Source organism: Balaenoptera acutorostrata, chromosome 7 (genome assembly GCF_949987535.1).
Source record: "Balaenoptera acutorostrata chromosome 7, mBalAcu1.1, whole genome shotgun sequence".
NCBI lineage: Eukaryota > Metazoa > Chordata > Mammalia > Artiodactyla > Balaenopteridae > Balaenoptera > Balaenoptera acutorostrata.
This window is the reverse complement of record NC_080070.1, coordinates 70281565-70300453: the sequence shown is the minus strand read 5'-3', so window position 1 is coordinate 70300453 and position 18889 is coordinate 70281565. Positions and strand designations below refer to the sequence as shown.

General features: G+C 35.6%; 1 protein-coding gene across 1 annotated transcript in view; it reads left to right on the top strand.

Annotated features, from left to right (window-relative positions):
* Positions 1 to 18889, top strand: part of AGMO (alkylglycerol monooxygenase) — a 377145-nt gene that overhangs the window by 145724 nt on the left and 212532 nt on the right. The window contains exon 5 of the mRNA XM_007164886.2: positions 10697 to 10800. Within this exon, the coding sequence (XP_007164948.1) occupies positions 10697 to 10800 (104 nt within the window). The remainder of the gene's footprint in view (positions 1 to 10696; positions 10801 to 18889) is intronic.

Genomic DNA, 18889 nt, shown 5'->3' with positions numbered 1-18889 from the left:
AGAACGAAATCTATCAGATGCAGATTGGTTCCTCAAAGATCAGGGACAATGCTAATCTATGTCAGAATGAAACCATTCACAAAGGATAGACTGACCTGTTCCAGTTGGGACATCCAGTGCTGATTCACTCTGGCACCTTCATTGGACACCATCGCATTTCTTGCAAATTCAGTAATCTTCCAAGCTTCTAACTCATTTGCTATGAAGCAGTAAAAATTAGTTTCAGAACACAAAGGCAAATGGTAAGACCAATAGAAAGCCCTTATTATTGGCAAAGAGATCCTGGTAGGTTTTGTTGCTGTTGACAGGGGTAATCTATATCCACTCAGGAGGCTTAATAGAGGGAGAATAAAGACAGATTGCAGCCACCTTCTAAGTAGTGGTTTTAGTGCCACTTTTTCCTGCTTTCCTGTCTTTTCCTGACAATCCCTGGTTGTTTTGCTTTCCTGTTCACTTCCTTACGTTGCTCTCCTTTCAAACTTTGGAGGTTAATTTGTTCTTGGATTCTGTGACTTGTGGAGACAAATTATAGAAATCATTATTCCAAACATAATACAGCAGAAGTTCACTGGGTCTCACCACAGGCGAGCCTGCTGCACAGGAGGAGTGCTTGCCAGTCCTAGCTAACTCTATTGACATAAAGACAGTTCTTCTCCCACGATTTCTGCCCCCAGATTGTGCTAGTTAGGTCATTAGGAATGCCAAATATATGTCATTAAATCCTCCAGAAGGTTTCTTGCTTTTATTCTAGGTAAAGCATGTAGATTCCTTAGAATCTGAATATCTTGTAAGTCTCATGATAAAATCACTAACAGCCCCCAAAACCTAAACCATGATATTACTGTGCTGTTGCTAACCAGGACCCACATGCACTAGAATTTGGTTTTATTAAATGGATAAGTGACCTTCATGAGACATAAAAATTGTCAAATGCATACTTGTTTTAAAATGTAATACTGATAACTTTTATTTCAAAGAATTCGTATTTAATTCTGCCAACTTTTGCAGAGAGGGATAGTCTTCCTATAAACACAGCTTATTTTCCACATGGTTGAAAGGTATGGGAATCTCCCTTAACCAAAAATCTCTCTTCACTAGTCTATTGTATTTCTGGAAATGTCAGTATTCAAGCCACTTAATACTTTAGTTCAATAACACTTTTTCTATTGAGTGAGGAAGAGCTCCTTCCACGCATCACCAAGGATATAATCAGGATTCTCTAGCAAATTACTTGGCCCATGGCCTAGGGCCGAGGTAATATAAATCTGAATAGAAAGAAGAGAAATCTAGGTGAATATTTAGTCTTGGCAGGTATCAACACCCAAAATGGCTAGGAGCAGAGAGATATAAATGGAGAATGATGGAGCTTAGAGAAGGAAGAGTGTGCATGACATCAAACTGTTATTCACAGCATTCTTTTCAGGCAGCCTATAACCTTCTAATAGAGTGGACAGTAAAGTCAAAGATTACCATTTTATTCTTAAGCTAGTAGACAACCAGTTTATCTCATGGGTTGGAAGTGTTGCAGAGATTATATGGACTGACAACCTACAATAAAGCTTAGTCTACTCTGAGAGATGGCTGCAAAGTAGAACTCTCTCTACTTTCATATGTAAATGCTCTACTATTTCTTTCTACTCTGTCTTTCGGTGGAGCCTTCAGCACCATACTACGTATCTGTGTACCTAAATGTGGAATGTAATATGAAACTGTGTATTTTTATATCTCTCTACCTTGAATATAAATACATAAACATGCATACACACAGATGTATGGTAAACATATGCGTGCATCTGTGTGTAAAGTACATTGGAAATGTACCTCATTTTCTTTTCTCTTCATAGATTCACTTTTATCCTTCCCCTGTTTCAATTCTCAAAATATGTATATGAGCAATTTCCTCATATGGATGAGCAATATTTAGAAATCTTGGTTGTAAACTGCCTCTTACGAACGAGGTACACATTTTCAAAAAGAAATGCCTCCTTTTGAACTTAGGTTCTCAAATCTGCCTATATAAAGACATATAGTTCATCATAAAACTGAAAGAAAACTGTTCTATAGAACGTAATTACCATGTTCAGTAATATTTCAGGTGGGAACTGCTTTTAGCCTTTCAACTTGGGAAGCCAAGAGCATCTCTGTCTTTGCAGTGGGATGAGGAGCCCCCTCTCACTTTCTGTTCCACCTGCCTGGCCTAGTTTCAAGATATGGCTGGTTTTGTGTTTTCTGGTCTGGGACAAGGGCTCTAACCTGGAAGGTTAGTTGAAAACGGTGAAGTGTAGCGAGAGATTGGAAGTGAGAGACTTTGCAGGGCTCATCCTAGTGCTCAGTGTGAGTTCCTTTCTTTCAATCACTCCTCAAGGCCTGTCTGCTTCCCTTCCTATTCCTAATACCTCTTGCTTATCATAGGAGCCTTTATTCCTGGCATTGTAATCTAACTCCTTGTGGAAGAGAATATGGTCCTATAGCTTCTCTCCTTCTCTGTCAAGGAAAGCTCAGTTCTGCTAAAGTTTTCTAAATGTTCTTACTCCTTGATCTGGCAAGGCAACAAGGAAAGTTTTCCTATTCTATATATGTTTAGGTAGTAAAGGTAGAAATAAGTTCATACATAACTAATAAAACAGTGGGTCTTTGGTGAACAAAATTTAGATTGATCTGCATTGTGAAGAAAGTGAATAGCCAGGCTTGGGCTTTCCAGAGCAGAGTGGTGATGAAAGGAGAGGAGTATAAGGGCAGGAATAGTGTTGAGGAGTATAAGGGCAGGAATAGTGAGTGTTTAGTTCAACACTAATACTGTTACACCTGCCCCAAGGCAAGGCAAGCCTTTCATTAGAATGAAGTGAGGGGAGACTCAAGGTAGTAGAAGAAAGAGAGAGAGAGGAAACATCTACAGGATATGTTCTGGATTCCCTATTGCCATCTCTTTGAAGCACTCGTTTTGGAAGGCTAATGATAAGAAAACACGTTACTTTGAGCTATGCTAGTTGGAGGTTGCTTTTAGAAACACAGGTACCCTGTATGCTATGAAGTGCTTTCCTCATAGAAGTCAGTCCATAGGAAACACTGAGTGATAGAGAACATAGATCTGTAATAAGGTCACTGATATTGGTGGGTTTTGCATCATATTCATATGTATTAAGAGCAAAAATTACTAGTGGGGAATAAGTTCACTGAGCGATAACAAATCCCAGTGACTTAGCACAATAGATTTATTTCTCATTCACATCCTGGTTAAATAAGGGTCAGTGGGAGCTTTCTACTCTACACTGGTAGTCAGTTAGCCAAGATCCTTCTGTCTGGTTTCTTTGCAAACCCTAAGGCCTCAGCGTCCTTCACTGAATATCCTGTCTGGCAGTTGGAGGGGAACAGAGAGAGTGCAAAGGATCACACCAGTTCTCTACCCCTGCCCGGGGTGACACACATTATTTATACTCACACTGCATCATTGAGAATCAGACACACAAACCCACTGAGGGGCAGTGGGGCTAGAAAATATGGTTTCTGCCAATGATAACATTATTAATATGTAATGAGAAAAATAATCATTACTTATGCAAGTTATTAAATCTCATATATCCCTTTCCTCATTTATAAAAGGGGAACTGTACAAATATCTACCTCTAGTATAGTTATAGATAATACATGAATTAATACATATAATGTGTTTAATATATCCCCTAGAACATGATAAGCACTTTTGTGTGTTTACAATCATTGCTATTATTATTATTATCATTAATCAGTCTCATCTTTGAGTAAAGTCAGGGAGGAACTCATAGCATTTCTAACCATTAGGTAAGTAGGCAATGACCCAAATTTAAATTGTATGAGATATTGTAAAATCTCATTTCTAGAAAATGTGGAGAATAGACATATAGAAAGACAGGTAGGGAAGGGGTCACTTAATCTGTCAGACAGAGTGAAGCTAATGTCTTCTTATATTTCATGGAAGCCTTGGTTATAATAATCTTTCAAAAGTTGTTATGAAACAATGACTACAAAGTGATGCAGGACATGTATAATTTACACAGAATTATTTTTATTTTAAGGGATGTAAAAGTTTCCTGCATCAGTGAGTTCTTTCTATATCTTTCTTTTGCTTCTATTTAGTTGTAGGTTCTTTGAGGGATGTTTTTTGTTTGTTTGTTTGATTGATTGCATGCTTTTATCTATCAGAATATCCACAAAGATATACATAGTAGGGATTCAATAAATTTGTGCTAAATAAATCCTTATTTTTTAAAAATACACAATTTAAATGAAATCCTATCAAATATAATCTTAATTTTTAGACTTTCCTAAATGGATTTAAAATAGAATACAATTGAACTAAATATGGACATGTCAAAATTCTGAAATTTTAAAATCACATTTTTCATTTTTAATGATAGTGGATATGGTAGGTGGAAATAACATTCTCTTATATCTTCAACTAATTTTAACATTTCATCCAAATAACAATAATAAGCATCATATTTTTTCTTGCTTTTGCATTGTATAGAAATGGAAGTTTTGATTGAAAAGATGATATACATTCTTAAGGATTTATTTTTGCTTCATACTAAAAAGCTGTATCTTCTTTTATTTTTTGTTTAAATTTTGAAAGAATTTAAACATATGAATGGAGAACTAGTCTTTTAAAATTCTGCATGCTAGTTTTTAAAGACTTCCATTTGAACATAAATTTTAAAAAAGTATTAAAGTTGTGATTGCTAGAAAGATTAGAGAGACAGTTTAGTGTTTGTGACAATTTTAGAGCCATCATTTGTTACCTCCTCTAGAGAGATGATTTAATATCTACATGTTGCCAAATGTATAGATAAAAAGTGAAAATTTGGTTAGTCCTTCAGATGACTGGTTTCTATGATGCTGAACATCTGGATATACGCAAAATGTGTTGAACAAAAATATGGAGGTCCAGCCAGTTTATCAATTTTATTCTCATTGATTTGACATTTTTAGATATACTTAGTCATTTATGTTCCGATATTAAGTGGACAAAGCACAGATTAGAAAAAAATACTCAATAAAGACTATCAATCTCTATTCACTGAATGAATTAGCCGTATCATCAATTTTATCATCACTTTGATTTGTTGCTATAGGAAGTGAATGAAATTGTGATGACAAAATTGATGATGTCATCATCAGTGCATACAATGTGGGTATATTCTTTGTTATTTCACCAGCTATTAAATTTTCCATTTAGACTTTACTTTGACAGTTCGAGTCTGTTACTAATATTTTGATTGCTAAGTTCAGTTACTTTTCTGAAATCATTTATCAGTCATGCTTATCTGTTGGAAAGAGATGGAACAAATTTTTAAAGGATTCACTTATACCTGGTACTGATATTTTCAAATTCAGAGTGACAGTTGTTTTCATTCAAAAATTGACTAGTTCAGTGTTTTGTAGTGTTAGATTTCCTGTAAAAGGCAGTAAGCAGTAGCTCCAATTCAAGAGGTTTAGCACCATCATTTAATAATGTGTGTCGAGCTCCTTAATGTCCTTTACGTATTGGAAATTACCAAATACATGTCATCTGGGGCTCACAGAATAGTTGGTTCCAGTCACTGCCATTTCTGAAGGAGAAATAAAAATCCAAGAGGGGAATGAATGCATCAAATAAATCACTGTTGAGAGAGAGAGAGACAAAATTTTAAAAAGCTTTCTCTCCTTTAATGAAACTTTTTTCCCTCTCCCTTTCAATTTCATTTTTATTACTTATAAAATAAAGAATTTGAACTAAGTAACCTCATAAACTCCTTGCAGTTCTCATGTTCCATAGTCACCACACAATATGTTAAATGTTCCATCAAGTGTTACTAACATGCCTTTCTTGGTGCAAACACCGACATTTTGCAACTGTGCCTGAACATTTTTGCCTTCATAACTCGAAGGTTTTCCAAATTATGAGTGAAGGCAACATCATCCCCCCCAGGATGCCCCAAGACGTCCTGTCCACTACTGAAGATTAAATAGCTATCATATAGCTGTGAAAATTCCTTGTAGACCTTGTTTGTTTCTCAGATTAACCTAAAGAATTATTTCTCTCCATTTGATAGGTGACAAGAAATGACAAAAGAGACTTATTTAGATATACTTTAGAGGTATAATACATATAGAATCTGTTAGCTTCTAAATTACAAGTTTACTCTACTTACAAATTTGTCATCATTCTGAAAAGTTTCTTGGAAGTAACCTCTGTTCTTATACACACTAAAAATATCTTTTAATATAACTCTCGAGTATATAAATTGGATTTCATCAAAATTAAAACCCAGTGTTCTTCATTAGATACTGTCAAAAAAATGAAAAGTCAGACCGCAGACTTGGAGGAAATATTTGTGTGCAGAATATATAAAGATATCTCAAAACTCAATAATAAAAAAACAACCCAATTAAACTGTGGGCACTAATTTTAAATAGACAAAGAAGACATATAAATGGCAAATAAGCACATGGAGAGGTAATCAGTGTCATTCGCTATTGCAGAGAAGCAAATTGAAATTTCAATGTGATAATACACACCTATTAGAATGTTATCATATAAATAAATAAAAATAAAATTAATAATGTCAAGTACTGTCAAAGATGTGGAGCAAATTTAACTCTCATATACTGCTGGTGGTAATACAAAACGGCACGGTCAGTTTGGAAAACGTTTTGACAGTTTTTTGACAACCTAATGTAAACATTCCATACAGTTCAGTAATCTCACTCCTGAGTATGTGCCGAAGTGAAATGAAACTTATGTTCACATGAAAACTATACTAGAAAATTTATAGATGCTTTATTTGTAATTGCCAAATACTGGACACACTTGAAATGTTCAACTACTAAGTGGATCAAAACAAAACAAAACAAAACAAAAACTGTGGTACATCCATACAAATGCAATACTACTCAGCAAAAAAGGGAACAAACTACTGATAAACACAGCAAAATGGAGGAATCTGTGGTGCATTATGCTAAGTGAAAGAAACCAAATCAGTGGATGCTAGGGACTGAGAATGAGGTCAAGGAGAATTGACCACGGTATTAATTTTCTACTGCTCCGTAACACATCCGTGGCTTCTCTCACAGCTTCTGTAGGTCAGAAATCAGTGCACAGCTTAGATCAGTGCTTCTGGCTCAAGGTCTTTCATGAGGCTGTAGTTAAGCAGTTAAGCTGTCTGCTGGCTGTAGTGTTATCTGAAGACTCAAGTGGTGGTGTATCGGCTTCCAAACTCACTTACATGGTTGTTGGTGGGATTCAGTTTCTTGTGGAGTTTGGGTTGAGGAGCTTAGTTCCTTGCTAACTGGTTAACCTGAGGCCTCTCCTAGTTCCCTGTCATATGTGCTTCTCCAAAGGGCAGCTCACAACACGGCAACTGACTTTGCTCAGACAGAGTATATGAGAGTACAAGAGAAAGCACCTAAGACATAAGCCACAGTCTTTTTATAACCTAATATCAGAAGTGACATCCCATCACCTTTGCCAAAATTACATTTACTAGAAGGGAGTCATTAAATCCAGCCCACACCCAAGGGGTGGGTTTATACAGGGGGTTGAACACCAGTAGGCAAGAATCCCTGGGTGCCATCTTAGAGGCCGCCTCCTATAGGAATCCTCTGGATCCCATGGATTCTTATTTTCCTCACATTCAAAACACACTCACCTCTCCCAAGGTCCTAAATATTTCATCCCATTACATTATCAGTTCAAAGTCCAGAATCTCATCATCTGAATCTGGGAGCCATGGTAGAGTCAGCCTGCCATACGCAAAGTGGAACAGGCAACTTTTGGGGGTGATCAACACTGTTCCATACCTTATCTTGATTGTGACAGTTATTACACAGTGGTGTTTGTTTGGTAAAAACTCATAGAACTAAATATCAAAAGGGATGGATTGCACTGTATGTAAGTTGTACCTTAATTTACAAAAAACAGAAACAAGGTAACAAACTCAAGAATATAACATACATACAAACACACATATTACATTAAATTTTGGCCAAACAAATTGAATGATTGGTCAATGTATTAATAAAATATATTTAAAGAAATCTATATTTTGGCACTGGAAAGTAGCATTATTATTTCTAATATCATTAAAAAGCCATAATAACATCATATGCTTAGAAAATCAATAATTTTTTCTTATAGAAAAAGAAAATTATTATTGTTGACAACTTATAATTTTATTAATATTTTTTCACAGAAAGAAGTTTATTGTGATAATATGAATTTTTTCTCTTTAACATTTGGTTTTCTTCCTTAGAACAGACAACTCATCAATTCAAGTATTAGGGAAGATGAACATATATATATATGTACTATTAACTTTTTCTCATTTAAAAAACTGTGGGGACAATTTTCTATAAAATGTATTTTTATAACCACCTTTGAAAATAATTTACTTCAAGTAAACTGAATATAGACTGTGAAAAACAAATTCTGTATTTCTTCTTGTTTTTCCCAATTCTGAAAAGTGACAGAGGTAAGGCAGTGGGATCCAGTTACTGCACCCTGTTTATACAGCTGTACTTCATTGAATGAAGGCTTGTGTTACACACAGTTTGTGATAGGAAGTAAATGCTTTTAAAACAACTATAGAGACAGGTCTTTAACCTCCACCCTCGTGGATTCTTTGTTCCACCGTTTAGCTTCTGTGGAGATTATAAGGAGGTAGTACCAACGCATATTATTACCCTCTAATTAAACCCCATCTGATTAGCTCATCCACTTGTGAACTCATAACATGGATACATTATGATGAATTTTTTTAAACAAATCCTGAAAGGTCCAACAAAGTAGTGTTTTTATTTGTAATGAAGTTTTTATGTGACAGATTCTGAAATGTTCAATAATGGGTATGTTCTAAAGAGAAAATGGTGTTTAGATTACTTCAGATGTTCAATCTGTAAGAAGTTTTAAAAGATTTAGGAGATTCATCAAATTTATTACCTCTTAATAATATTCCACACAACATCCGAAGATTTCAAGTGCCATGGGATTCTTTGTATCTCTCTTATTTATAGCTATATAGGCTAGTCAGTAAACCAGAGATTTAGGTTCTAGGTTATTTCAGAGATTATGCCTGCGAAGTTAGAGATCATTATGGTGAAGTAGTTCTCATTTGTGTAAGAACAATTTCCTTCATTGCTTGGGTAGAAATACAGGGTCATTACTAGGAACAATTAAAATGATTAAAATGTGAAACCAGTCAGGATCTAAGTTAGATATAAACTGATGGTTTGTGAAAATACTTGCCCCACTTGAAAATATATGACTTTAATAGAAATGACTTCTGATAGAGCTATGTATTCATAATCCTGTTCATAGTCTCATTCTCACAGACCTAAGTCTTTCTTATATCTCATTTGTTTACCAAAACTCTTTTGCACATTTTATTTGGTAATTCCCTACATAGATTGTCCATAGACCTTTCATTTCCTAAATGAAAGGCCAAGAAGAAGTCCACCCAGATTGACTATATCTATGTCTATATCTCCATTTATCCATGCTTTTCACTTTAAAAATTTCTAACAAATTGTTCTGCCATGTGCCATGTATTTTAACTATGAATATATGGCAGCTGCAGAGACCAATAACTCAGTATTTCCACTTTTAGGTTCACTGTTCAGTTCCCATGCATCCAAGCCTAAAAAATTTTAAATTTCTAATCTGTACTGGCAGGGGTACAATTATCACATCATATGGTTAATTCTATCTTGTGTATTTGTAGCAAAGGACAAAATATAAGTTAGTTTAGCTAAGAGCATACTTTCTTTTACTAAAACAGAATATATGGCATTTTGATCTGTAATTCTGGTAGGAAATGAAACATGAGGGCAGAATGAAAAATGTGGGCTTGTTTTCTTAAATTCCATGTACTTAGGTGGTTATTATAGTGGCACATTTGCTGTAGAAAAGGCAAGAAACTATCCTTTAGGTATATATGAATCTCAAGACAGTATGAGGGCAATTTACATAATATTCAGTGAAAATTAACAATTTGCATTTTCTTTTTTATTTTGAGGACAAACAGCAGTTATGTGGGACAATTTTAGAAATGATATACTGTTTTGGTGAGGTATGGGAAGAACTATATGTAACTATTAGTTATTAATATATATCTGTAAATAAAACTGAAACCTTAAATCTTAGGGCTAGATGTTATTCTGCTTTGCCTCTTATTCCAATAGACAGTTTCTGAAATTTCTTAAAAAGCCATTAGGGAAGAATATTATGAAATATTTCATTCCAAAATTTATACACCCATTTCTCCCATCAGAGTACTCTTCTTTAATTAGAAATATGTTATCACATGCTGAAAAATTATCACAATGCATTGACTGTATTGTTACAACATTACCAGTTAGCTTTTATGATTTGTCATATTGTAATATGTTAGGAAAGTGTAAAGTTTGGAAGTCATTTCAGTTTGCTGAAGGCATTTAATTATATCATATACACTATACATATTTATTGGCTATGTTTCAATTCTTTTATTTCTTTGTAATTTATACCCTCTCTGCTTCCAAAAATGATTTGGGGCAGCTCATTTTAATTATAATTACATTGGCTAGCTTTTTCAGAGATGTTCGAGATTTTTCTCCCTCACTCAACAGAGCAGCATACATAACTGAAAATGAAAGTTGCTTTGTTCTTATTGTCATGGCTCATTTCAAATTGTGTGTTTTGCAGAGGTTAATATTATGTGGGCTGCACACCAAACACACCACAGTTCAGAAGACTATAACTTATCCACAGCGCTGAGACAATCTGTCTTCCAACTGTACACTTCCTGGGTAAGTTTATGAAATTGAATAAAGGTGATAATGTAATTTCATTTAGTCGCAACTGTTTCTGTTTCCTCCAAGTAAATGAATAGAAGCTGTTTTACAAAAAATGCTTCTTTCTCCTCTGTAAGGCCAGACACTAAAGTGTTTCTTTCTCCTCTGTGAAGCCATACACACATGAAGGAAGTGGTTTTTTCCAATGGTAGTCTTTTACTTGAGCCCCCAGAACTCACGGTGAGAAAGTGGCTGCCTGTTCTTTATTTACTGTCAACTAAGGAGTGTGATATATAGACAATGTATCTCAATTCAAATATATGCAAAGATTTCATTAGAAACTTTTAAAAACAGTTTTTAAAAAATCAGTTCCCGTTTCTGCATGCTTGAGTAAAATCTAATTAAATTCTTTGCTTTTTATCTCTATATTAGCATAGTCAGTACAATACTCAACAGAAAGTTTGGCTCTAAAGTATTTTAACATAAGGAAATGACAAGACTAATGAATACCAGAAATTGCCTCTAGTTCTAAGATTCTTCTGATTCTCTGGGCAAACCTGATCCACTTGGTATCAGACCTCATCTGTGATTGTCCCTCTTTAGGTCTTCTGAGCTGTCTGAAGTACTGCTGCTAAAATGCACGTTGAGCTAGAAAGTCAGAGTTATCAATGTATAAGTGCATTCATCAATAGCTGTTTACTAATGATAAATTATAATGATAATAATACAAATGTTAATCTGTATGGTTCTTAATAGTTTGCATGTATAATACTTCTATTAGATACGATTATTTAATATTTTCTATGTGCCGGACAATCATCTAAGACCTCTTTACGTAGTAATTCATTTGTTCTTCATGACAACTTCAAGGCATAGGTACTAGTATAACTCTCATTTCAAAATGATAACTGAGTCCATAGTTCAGTCACAAGACTAGTAAAGGGAGGAGTAGAATTTGAACTCATTCAACCTGGCTGCAAAGATCTTAACCTCTACACTAAATCCTCTTCTATGTACCTCTGTATTGTTTTTCACTTATCCCTGTCCCCCGTGCTATGCTAGATCAAGTATTACCATTATCAGGTACCTGTAGGTCAATGAGGTTAATTACACAGCCAGTAAGTGACAAGGTCCCATGTTTGAAATCAGATTCCTCATAATCAATAGAAAGATAGACTGGCATGTGTTCTGACCCAAACAGGAGCATAGGCCATACAAATGGATAAGCCAGTGATGGCACTAATACATTTGCTGAAAAGGATATTGAAGGAAATCCACCCCCTGCTCCCCACACCATACACCTATGTTACAGCTTATATTAATTTCCTAGGCCTGTTGTAACAAAGTACCACAAACTGGGTGGTTTAAAACAACAGAATTGTATTGTCTCACAGTTCTGGAGGCCAGAAGTTTGAAACCAGTGCTGGCAGGGTCATGGTCCCTCTGAAGACTCTAGGGGAGCAGTTGTTCAAGTCCTTTCTCCTAGCTTCTCCAATCTTCACTCCCCATGGGCGTCTGATCTTCACATGGGGGTCTCCCTGTGTCTGTGTTCAAATTTCTCTTTTTTTTATAAGGACACTAGTCATATTGGATTAGGAGCCCACCCTACTCCCTTATGACGCATCTTAACTAATCACATCTGCAATGATCCTGCTTCCAAATAAGGTCACATTCTGAGGTATTAGGAAATAGGATTTCAACACATGAACTTTAGAGTGACATGATTCAATGTATAACACAGCTCTAAGCAATATAGATGAAAAGATAGATAGATAGATAGATAGATAGATAGATAGATAGATAATTTCCCCCTCACATCTTCTATAGCCAGCTTGTGCTGGAACTTTAGATGGTTAAAAGTAGAGGAAAATACTACCGATTACACAGCTGTATATACCTCAAGACTGGTCCAGTGAATGGAGGGAAGGACAGGCTCCTGACTGGGGAGGAGAATACTGTCCACCCTCCCTTCTTAAGGAATAGCTGCATTAATACAAATTTCTATTATCCTATACAAAATAGGCTGACTATATGACTGATTAAAATAATAATCTCAAAAATATTTATTCTCTCCTGATTTATATATTACTCTTTGCATAAGGATAACTCAAACCACCAGTAGTTACATTTTGGGGGAGAAAGTCTCCAAGGGATGTAGCTATGTTGGAAGTTGCTCCAGGGAAATCAGTGTCGTTAATGAGTTAATTATCTGAGGAATGATCAAAGGAAAATTTTCTACCTGAGCATCAGGGATTTCAGAAGTAGAAGAAACCTGGGAGACACTGTATCTAAATCATCTATTTTTAAAGCTACAAAATGAATCTCAGGGGAGCCCACCCGTCATCCAGTATTGAACATTGTTGGTTGGAACAGTCCAGACATCTGACTCCCATCTTTATCCTGGTCCAGCTTGTGTCCTTTCCCCTATTATATCAAGGCATCCAAAGATACAGATTAGTGAAAATTGAAGTGAAATGCAGGTTCACACCTATTTATTGCCAGACTAAATTCCCTTTATAACCTCTTATCACTTTGCCAAAGACACAGAAAATATGCTGCATAAGTAAATGAGCATTGGGAACGCATTACAGCTGTTAATTTGGGGTGGAGATGGGGAGGAAGAGAGGATTTCCAGTATGAGACATGAAAGGTAGGGATTGTCAATCAGCCTGGATTCTTGGTTAATATTTGTAAGTGTGCCAGAAGATAACTTGGATGGTTTCAGGATCTGTGATGGTTGCCAGTCTGTGATAGGTCTTTCTAGACATTAAAATCAGTGTTATCAGGTCTCTTCATTTTCTTTGAATCTTTTGTAAGATTCTTTTCATCGATACAGCTACATAAGGCATACAATTTGGTAGCTACTAAGGTAACAATATATTTTAGAACAAATAATAAATGGGTCATGTCTTTGCAGAGAAAATTGATTTGTGAAATGAAAAGCAAAATTAAGCTCAGAGTGCTTTTCTTTGACATTACTATGAAAATTAGGGTGGCAGGCCTGTCATTTAAAGTAGTTAAAGATGAGAATTTATAACCATACTTTTTGCATTTTTTTGAAATCCAGTTTTAGATGATTTAACTTTACTTATCCCCAAAGAGCTACAATTAGTGGAGTACCTTTTTTTCCCCAAATTACTGATTTATTTTTTTATTGAAGTGTAGTCAATGTACAATCTTATATGTTACAGGTATACAAAACAGTGATTCACAATTTTAAAGGTTATGCTTCGTTTATAGTTATTATAAAATATTGGCTATATTCCCTGCATTTGTTGGGGAAGCTAGTAAAGTAGTCGTGTTCAGGCTTCAGAGGCCGCACTAGGCCTCTCTCGGACCTGACAATGACACTAAAGCTGGCTGCATGCCAAACTGCTGAGCTACACCCAGGCCAAAGGGGTGGCGTCAGCAAACACTGTAAACCACTAGATAAGACAGAGAGTAAGTCCTGGGACTTCTTGCCCCTTGAGGGTCTGGCCAGCCCCTGGGGATCAAGAACGTTCCAAGACTTACGAGTTAAGACCAAGGCATTTATGACAATAACCAGAGCTGCAAACTTGCATGTAGGCTGATTGTTATCAGCATGCAGCCTGGTGTGAAAAACTGGTCTCCTTCGAGCGGCGAACTGAAGTCTCACCTGTGGGGTGGATGCACCGCCCGGGACCCTTCCCAACCAGGACTCCAGCTTGCTGTCACTTGGGACTTCCCACCTGCTATTTGAATCTGGATGTAGGTGTCGGCCCAATCGGGTGATACATACTCTGTTATGTGTCTCTAATACTTTTATTCATCCCCTTCTAATGACTGTATATTGAAATTAAGTTAAATAATCTTCTATTAAAAAATTAATTAAATCTGCTCAGGTGTGTGAGACGAGTGGTTATTTTGCCAGCGAATCCAACGAACCTTGAAACAGAAAGCAGGCTTTCAGCAGAACAGTATTGTACAATATATCCTTGTAGTTTATTTTGTACATTATAGTTTATACCTCTTAATCCCCTATCCCTATATTGCCCGTTTTGGGAGCGCCTTTTTAAGTGAGGCTTATTCATTATATAATTAAATATATGGTTTTGCTTGCTACTTCAGTCTTTTATTATATATCTTAATTAATATAATGCCTTAAACATGATAGTCTCTCCACTTTGCAAATAATAAAATGTGTCTAGACCCATGAATGTTATGTAATAACATTATATAGGGTCAGGGTTATAATAGGGTCAGGGTTAACATCTCATTTTCTTCCAACTTTATAAATAAAATATCTGGATGCTACAGCTTTATATTCAAAACATAGTTACAGAAGTGCTCAAAAAATAAAAGAATGGGATAAGTCAAAGGGTTACAGGAGCCAATTTGAAAGAGCTCCCAATGGCCAAAATGTGGAACAATTTGAACAACAAAATATATAACATAGTGTGAAGTTATAATCCAAAGTATAAAATAAATATCTTTGAAATCAGTCCACATTGACATAGATAAATGATTAAATACATAAATAAATAGGAACAAATAAATGGGAAACGAAATCCCCTAAAGAATTTCAAGAGAATTTCAAATTATATATGTAAATACTGCCCCCATCCAGGAAATGGAGATTAATGCCTCCTTTACCATTGCCCTTTGAGTGTGGACTCTACTTTAGTAACTCCTTCACAAAGAATAGAGTATGGAAAGGGACAAAGGGTGGGGTGGAAGTGGAAGTTTAACTTTAGAGTGGAGAAATTTACCAAACACAATAAATCACAGGTCAAAGTTTACATCATCAGTGAGGTTGTATTGGTAGCAGGTACCCTTTGATAAGATGTGATAAAAATATGCTGTTGGTAGTATGTACCCTATGACAAGATACATGGGAATGGACCTTCACTCCTGTGGTCTTTGTCACCAAAACCCATAACCCCAGTCTAACCATAAGAAAAGACATGTGTCAAGCCCAAATTGAGTGACATTCTACAAAATACCTAACCAGTACTCGAAAGTGTAAAGGTTATGAAACACAGAGAATGTCTGAGAAACTGTCACAGATCAGAGGAGACTATAAGATACAAAACTAAATGTAATGTTTTATCCTAGATGGATCCTAAAGCAGAAAAAGAATATTAGGGGGGAAGAAAAACAGAACTAATGAAATCTAAATAAGGTGTAGACTTTAGTGGAGTTTAGTTAAAAGTAATGTACCACTGTCACTTCCTTAGTTGTTTCAATGCAGCTTAGTAATATGTTAACAATAGAGAGACTGGGGGGAGTAGGGGAGGTAATGTGGCAACTTCCTATATTATCTTTGCAACCGTTTTGCAAGTATAAAACTATTATAAAACAAATAGTTCATTAAAAGATAAAACTACATGTCCATACCTGCATTTTCAAGCTCAGAGCCACTGTAGATCATATACCAACTCTAGAAAAAAGCAACTTAGATCTAGCCATTAACTAATAGACATTGATTCCTGGAACCCCCTAGAGTATCATAAAGAACAATGATTCAGCCATGCTATTTTTAAACTGGCTGTTGTTCTAAAGTAACTATGTTTCCATTCTTAATCTCTCAATCCAACACGCACTTTCCAAAATGTCAGCTCTGAACAAGCTAAACTCCTTTATAGCTGTTACAAAGGAACCTCATAGAGTCCTTATCACAGGCAGAGCTGGTCTAAACCTGATCCAACCTCTTTCCAATCTCATCTTCCGCCCTCCGCCATTGTCACCCCATCCAGTTTAACAATTAATTTTCAATTCTCTAAATCTACCATGACATAATGCCTTGATATTTTATTGAACATGCAGTTATCTCTGCCTAGAAAGTTATTTATGCTTTACCTCTGATTGTTATATCCTTCAAGATTCAATTCATTTCTCTTTTACAGACACCTTCCTAACTTCCCCCAGGTCACTTTTTTTTTTTTTCTTTCTGTCCTCCCATAAAGCCTTGCATATCTCTATTATAATACTTATTTGCATTGTTGTCTTTCACATCAGCATGTAAACTTTGAAGGAAATGAACCTACTTCTATTTTTTCACTGTTACATACTTAGCATGTATAAAGTGCCTCATGCAGTCAGTGCTTAATAAATGCACATAACATGAATGAATGAAACAAAAAGTTTAATAGTTGTCAAAGAAATTATTTTTTTAGTTACCTAGGGTAAGAGCAGTGTGTGAAGTAATTTAAATCTGTCATTCATTTAAATGTTTATGATCTAACAGATCCTCAAAAAATTAGAGCACAGGGTGAGTAACTTAATTACTTTTTGGAATGAAATATATTTTAACATATTTGCATAACATATGAAGCTATTGAATGGGAAATAGTAAGCTATCTACATTTCAGTAGGTGAGTATTTCTTTTTTTTTTTTTTTTTTTTTTTTTATAATTTTTTTTTTTTTTCCCCTACTTTATTTATTTATTTATTTATTTTTGGCTGTGTTGGGTCTTCGGTTCGTGCGAGGGCTTTCTGCAGTTGCGGCAAGCGGGGGCCACTCTTCATTGCGGTGCGGGGACCGCTCTTCATCGCGGTGCGCGGGCCTCTCACCATCGCGGCCCCTCCCGTTGCGGGGCACAGGCTCCAGACGCGCAGGCTCAGCAGCTGTGGCTCACGGGCCCAGCCGCTCCGCGGCATGTGGGATCTTCCCAGACCAGGGCTCGAACCCGTGTCCCCTGCATTAGCAGGCAGACTCTCAACCACTGCGCCACCAGGGAAGCCCGAGTATTTCTTTTAAAAGCAGTAAAAAATGATAAAGTTAGTTTAAATGACTGGGTTATGTAATTATTTTTTTTAGCTCTGTAGTATCTCTCAGAGGTATTTGTTTTTCAGGTTGGTATTACCAATATTACAAGAATTAGTAAAATATGTTTAGAGCATATTAGCAATCTAAAAAGAAGTAAATTTTAATCAGTATCAGAGGAAAGACATACAGTTAAAATATCAATTTGTGAAAACCTTTATATCTATAAGTTAGGGAATATGTAAATGTATGATGATATTATTTTTGAGCATAATAATTTCAAAATACATATTAATTTCACTGAGGAAACAGTAGAGAACAATTCACTTGGAAGAAAGAAGTCTGGGTCCCAGCCTTAGATCAGTTATTAGCTAGATTTGCTACCCTGAACCAATTAAGTAATGTTTGAATCTCAGTGATTTTGAACATGAAATTAGGCATTAATATTTGCTCTGCCTTCTCATATTGTTATTGGAAGATCACCTTAAATAATGAGTGTGTAAATTATTTGAACTATATCAAGTATGATTCACATGTATAATATTGTTTTTATATTACACATAAAACCGCAGAGGAACTTTTAGTGAAATCTCAGATCTTTTTATTATGACATACTCTCTGCCAAACTACATAAGCAAAGACTATTTTTCAATATATGAGAGTTGGAGTTATATAAAGATAAATGCGAACAAATAAAGACATAAGAAACTAACAACTTTGATGTAACGCAGTCAAATGCAGTGGGGATAAAATTCTCACAACTCTTATGTCACAGAAGGAAAACATGCCTTGAGCCCCCCATGAAGTAAAAAAAAAAAAACTTCTCTCAGGACCTTGCCTCAGAACTCCCTTCAAAGGAAGGTGAAGGTATCCCTTCACCACCCTCAACCTCCATTCAAAGACATTAGTAAGACAAAGTTTATGTCCATACATTAAATAAATGAAGCACTTTGCCAGTTTGTATTGACCAGTTTTAGATCCTTGATTCTAGCACAGATCAGCAAAATGCAACTATTCTGGTGCTTACCAAGCCATTTTGAAATTTAGTAAAAATAAAATTTTCCCCTGATTTTTGATATTTTTCTTCACAATAATCTGATAGTCACTTGTAGTCCTTATAATGAAGGATAAATAAGGGGAATCATAGTGAAGACCTCTACATAAAACAGCATTATCTTACTGGCATTTAAAAAAAATGTTCAAGTGGCTAAAACACTCCCTTTACATGTTATTTTTCTTGTTTTGAGAAGCGCATCCACTCATGTTTTTTTCTATATACACTTTTGACTGACAGAGGTCTTCATGGTGGCAGAGGTTGGGCATATGAAGAGAAGTAAGACATGGGCTTTTGTTCTTAAGGTGATTGCTTTCCTTGGA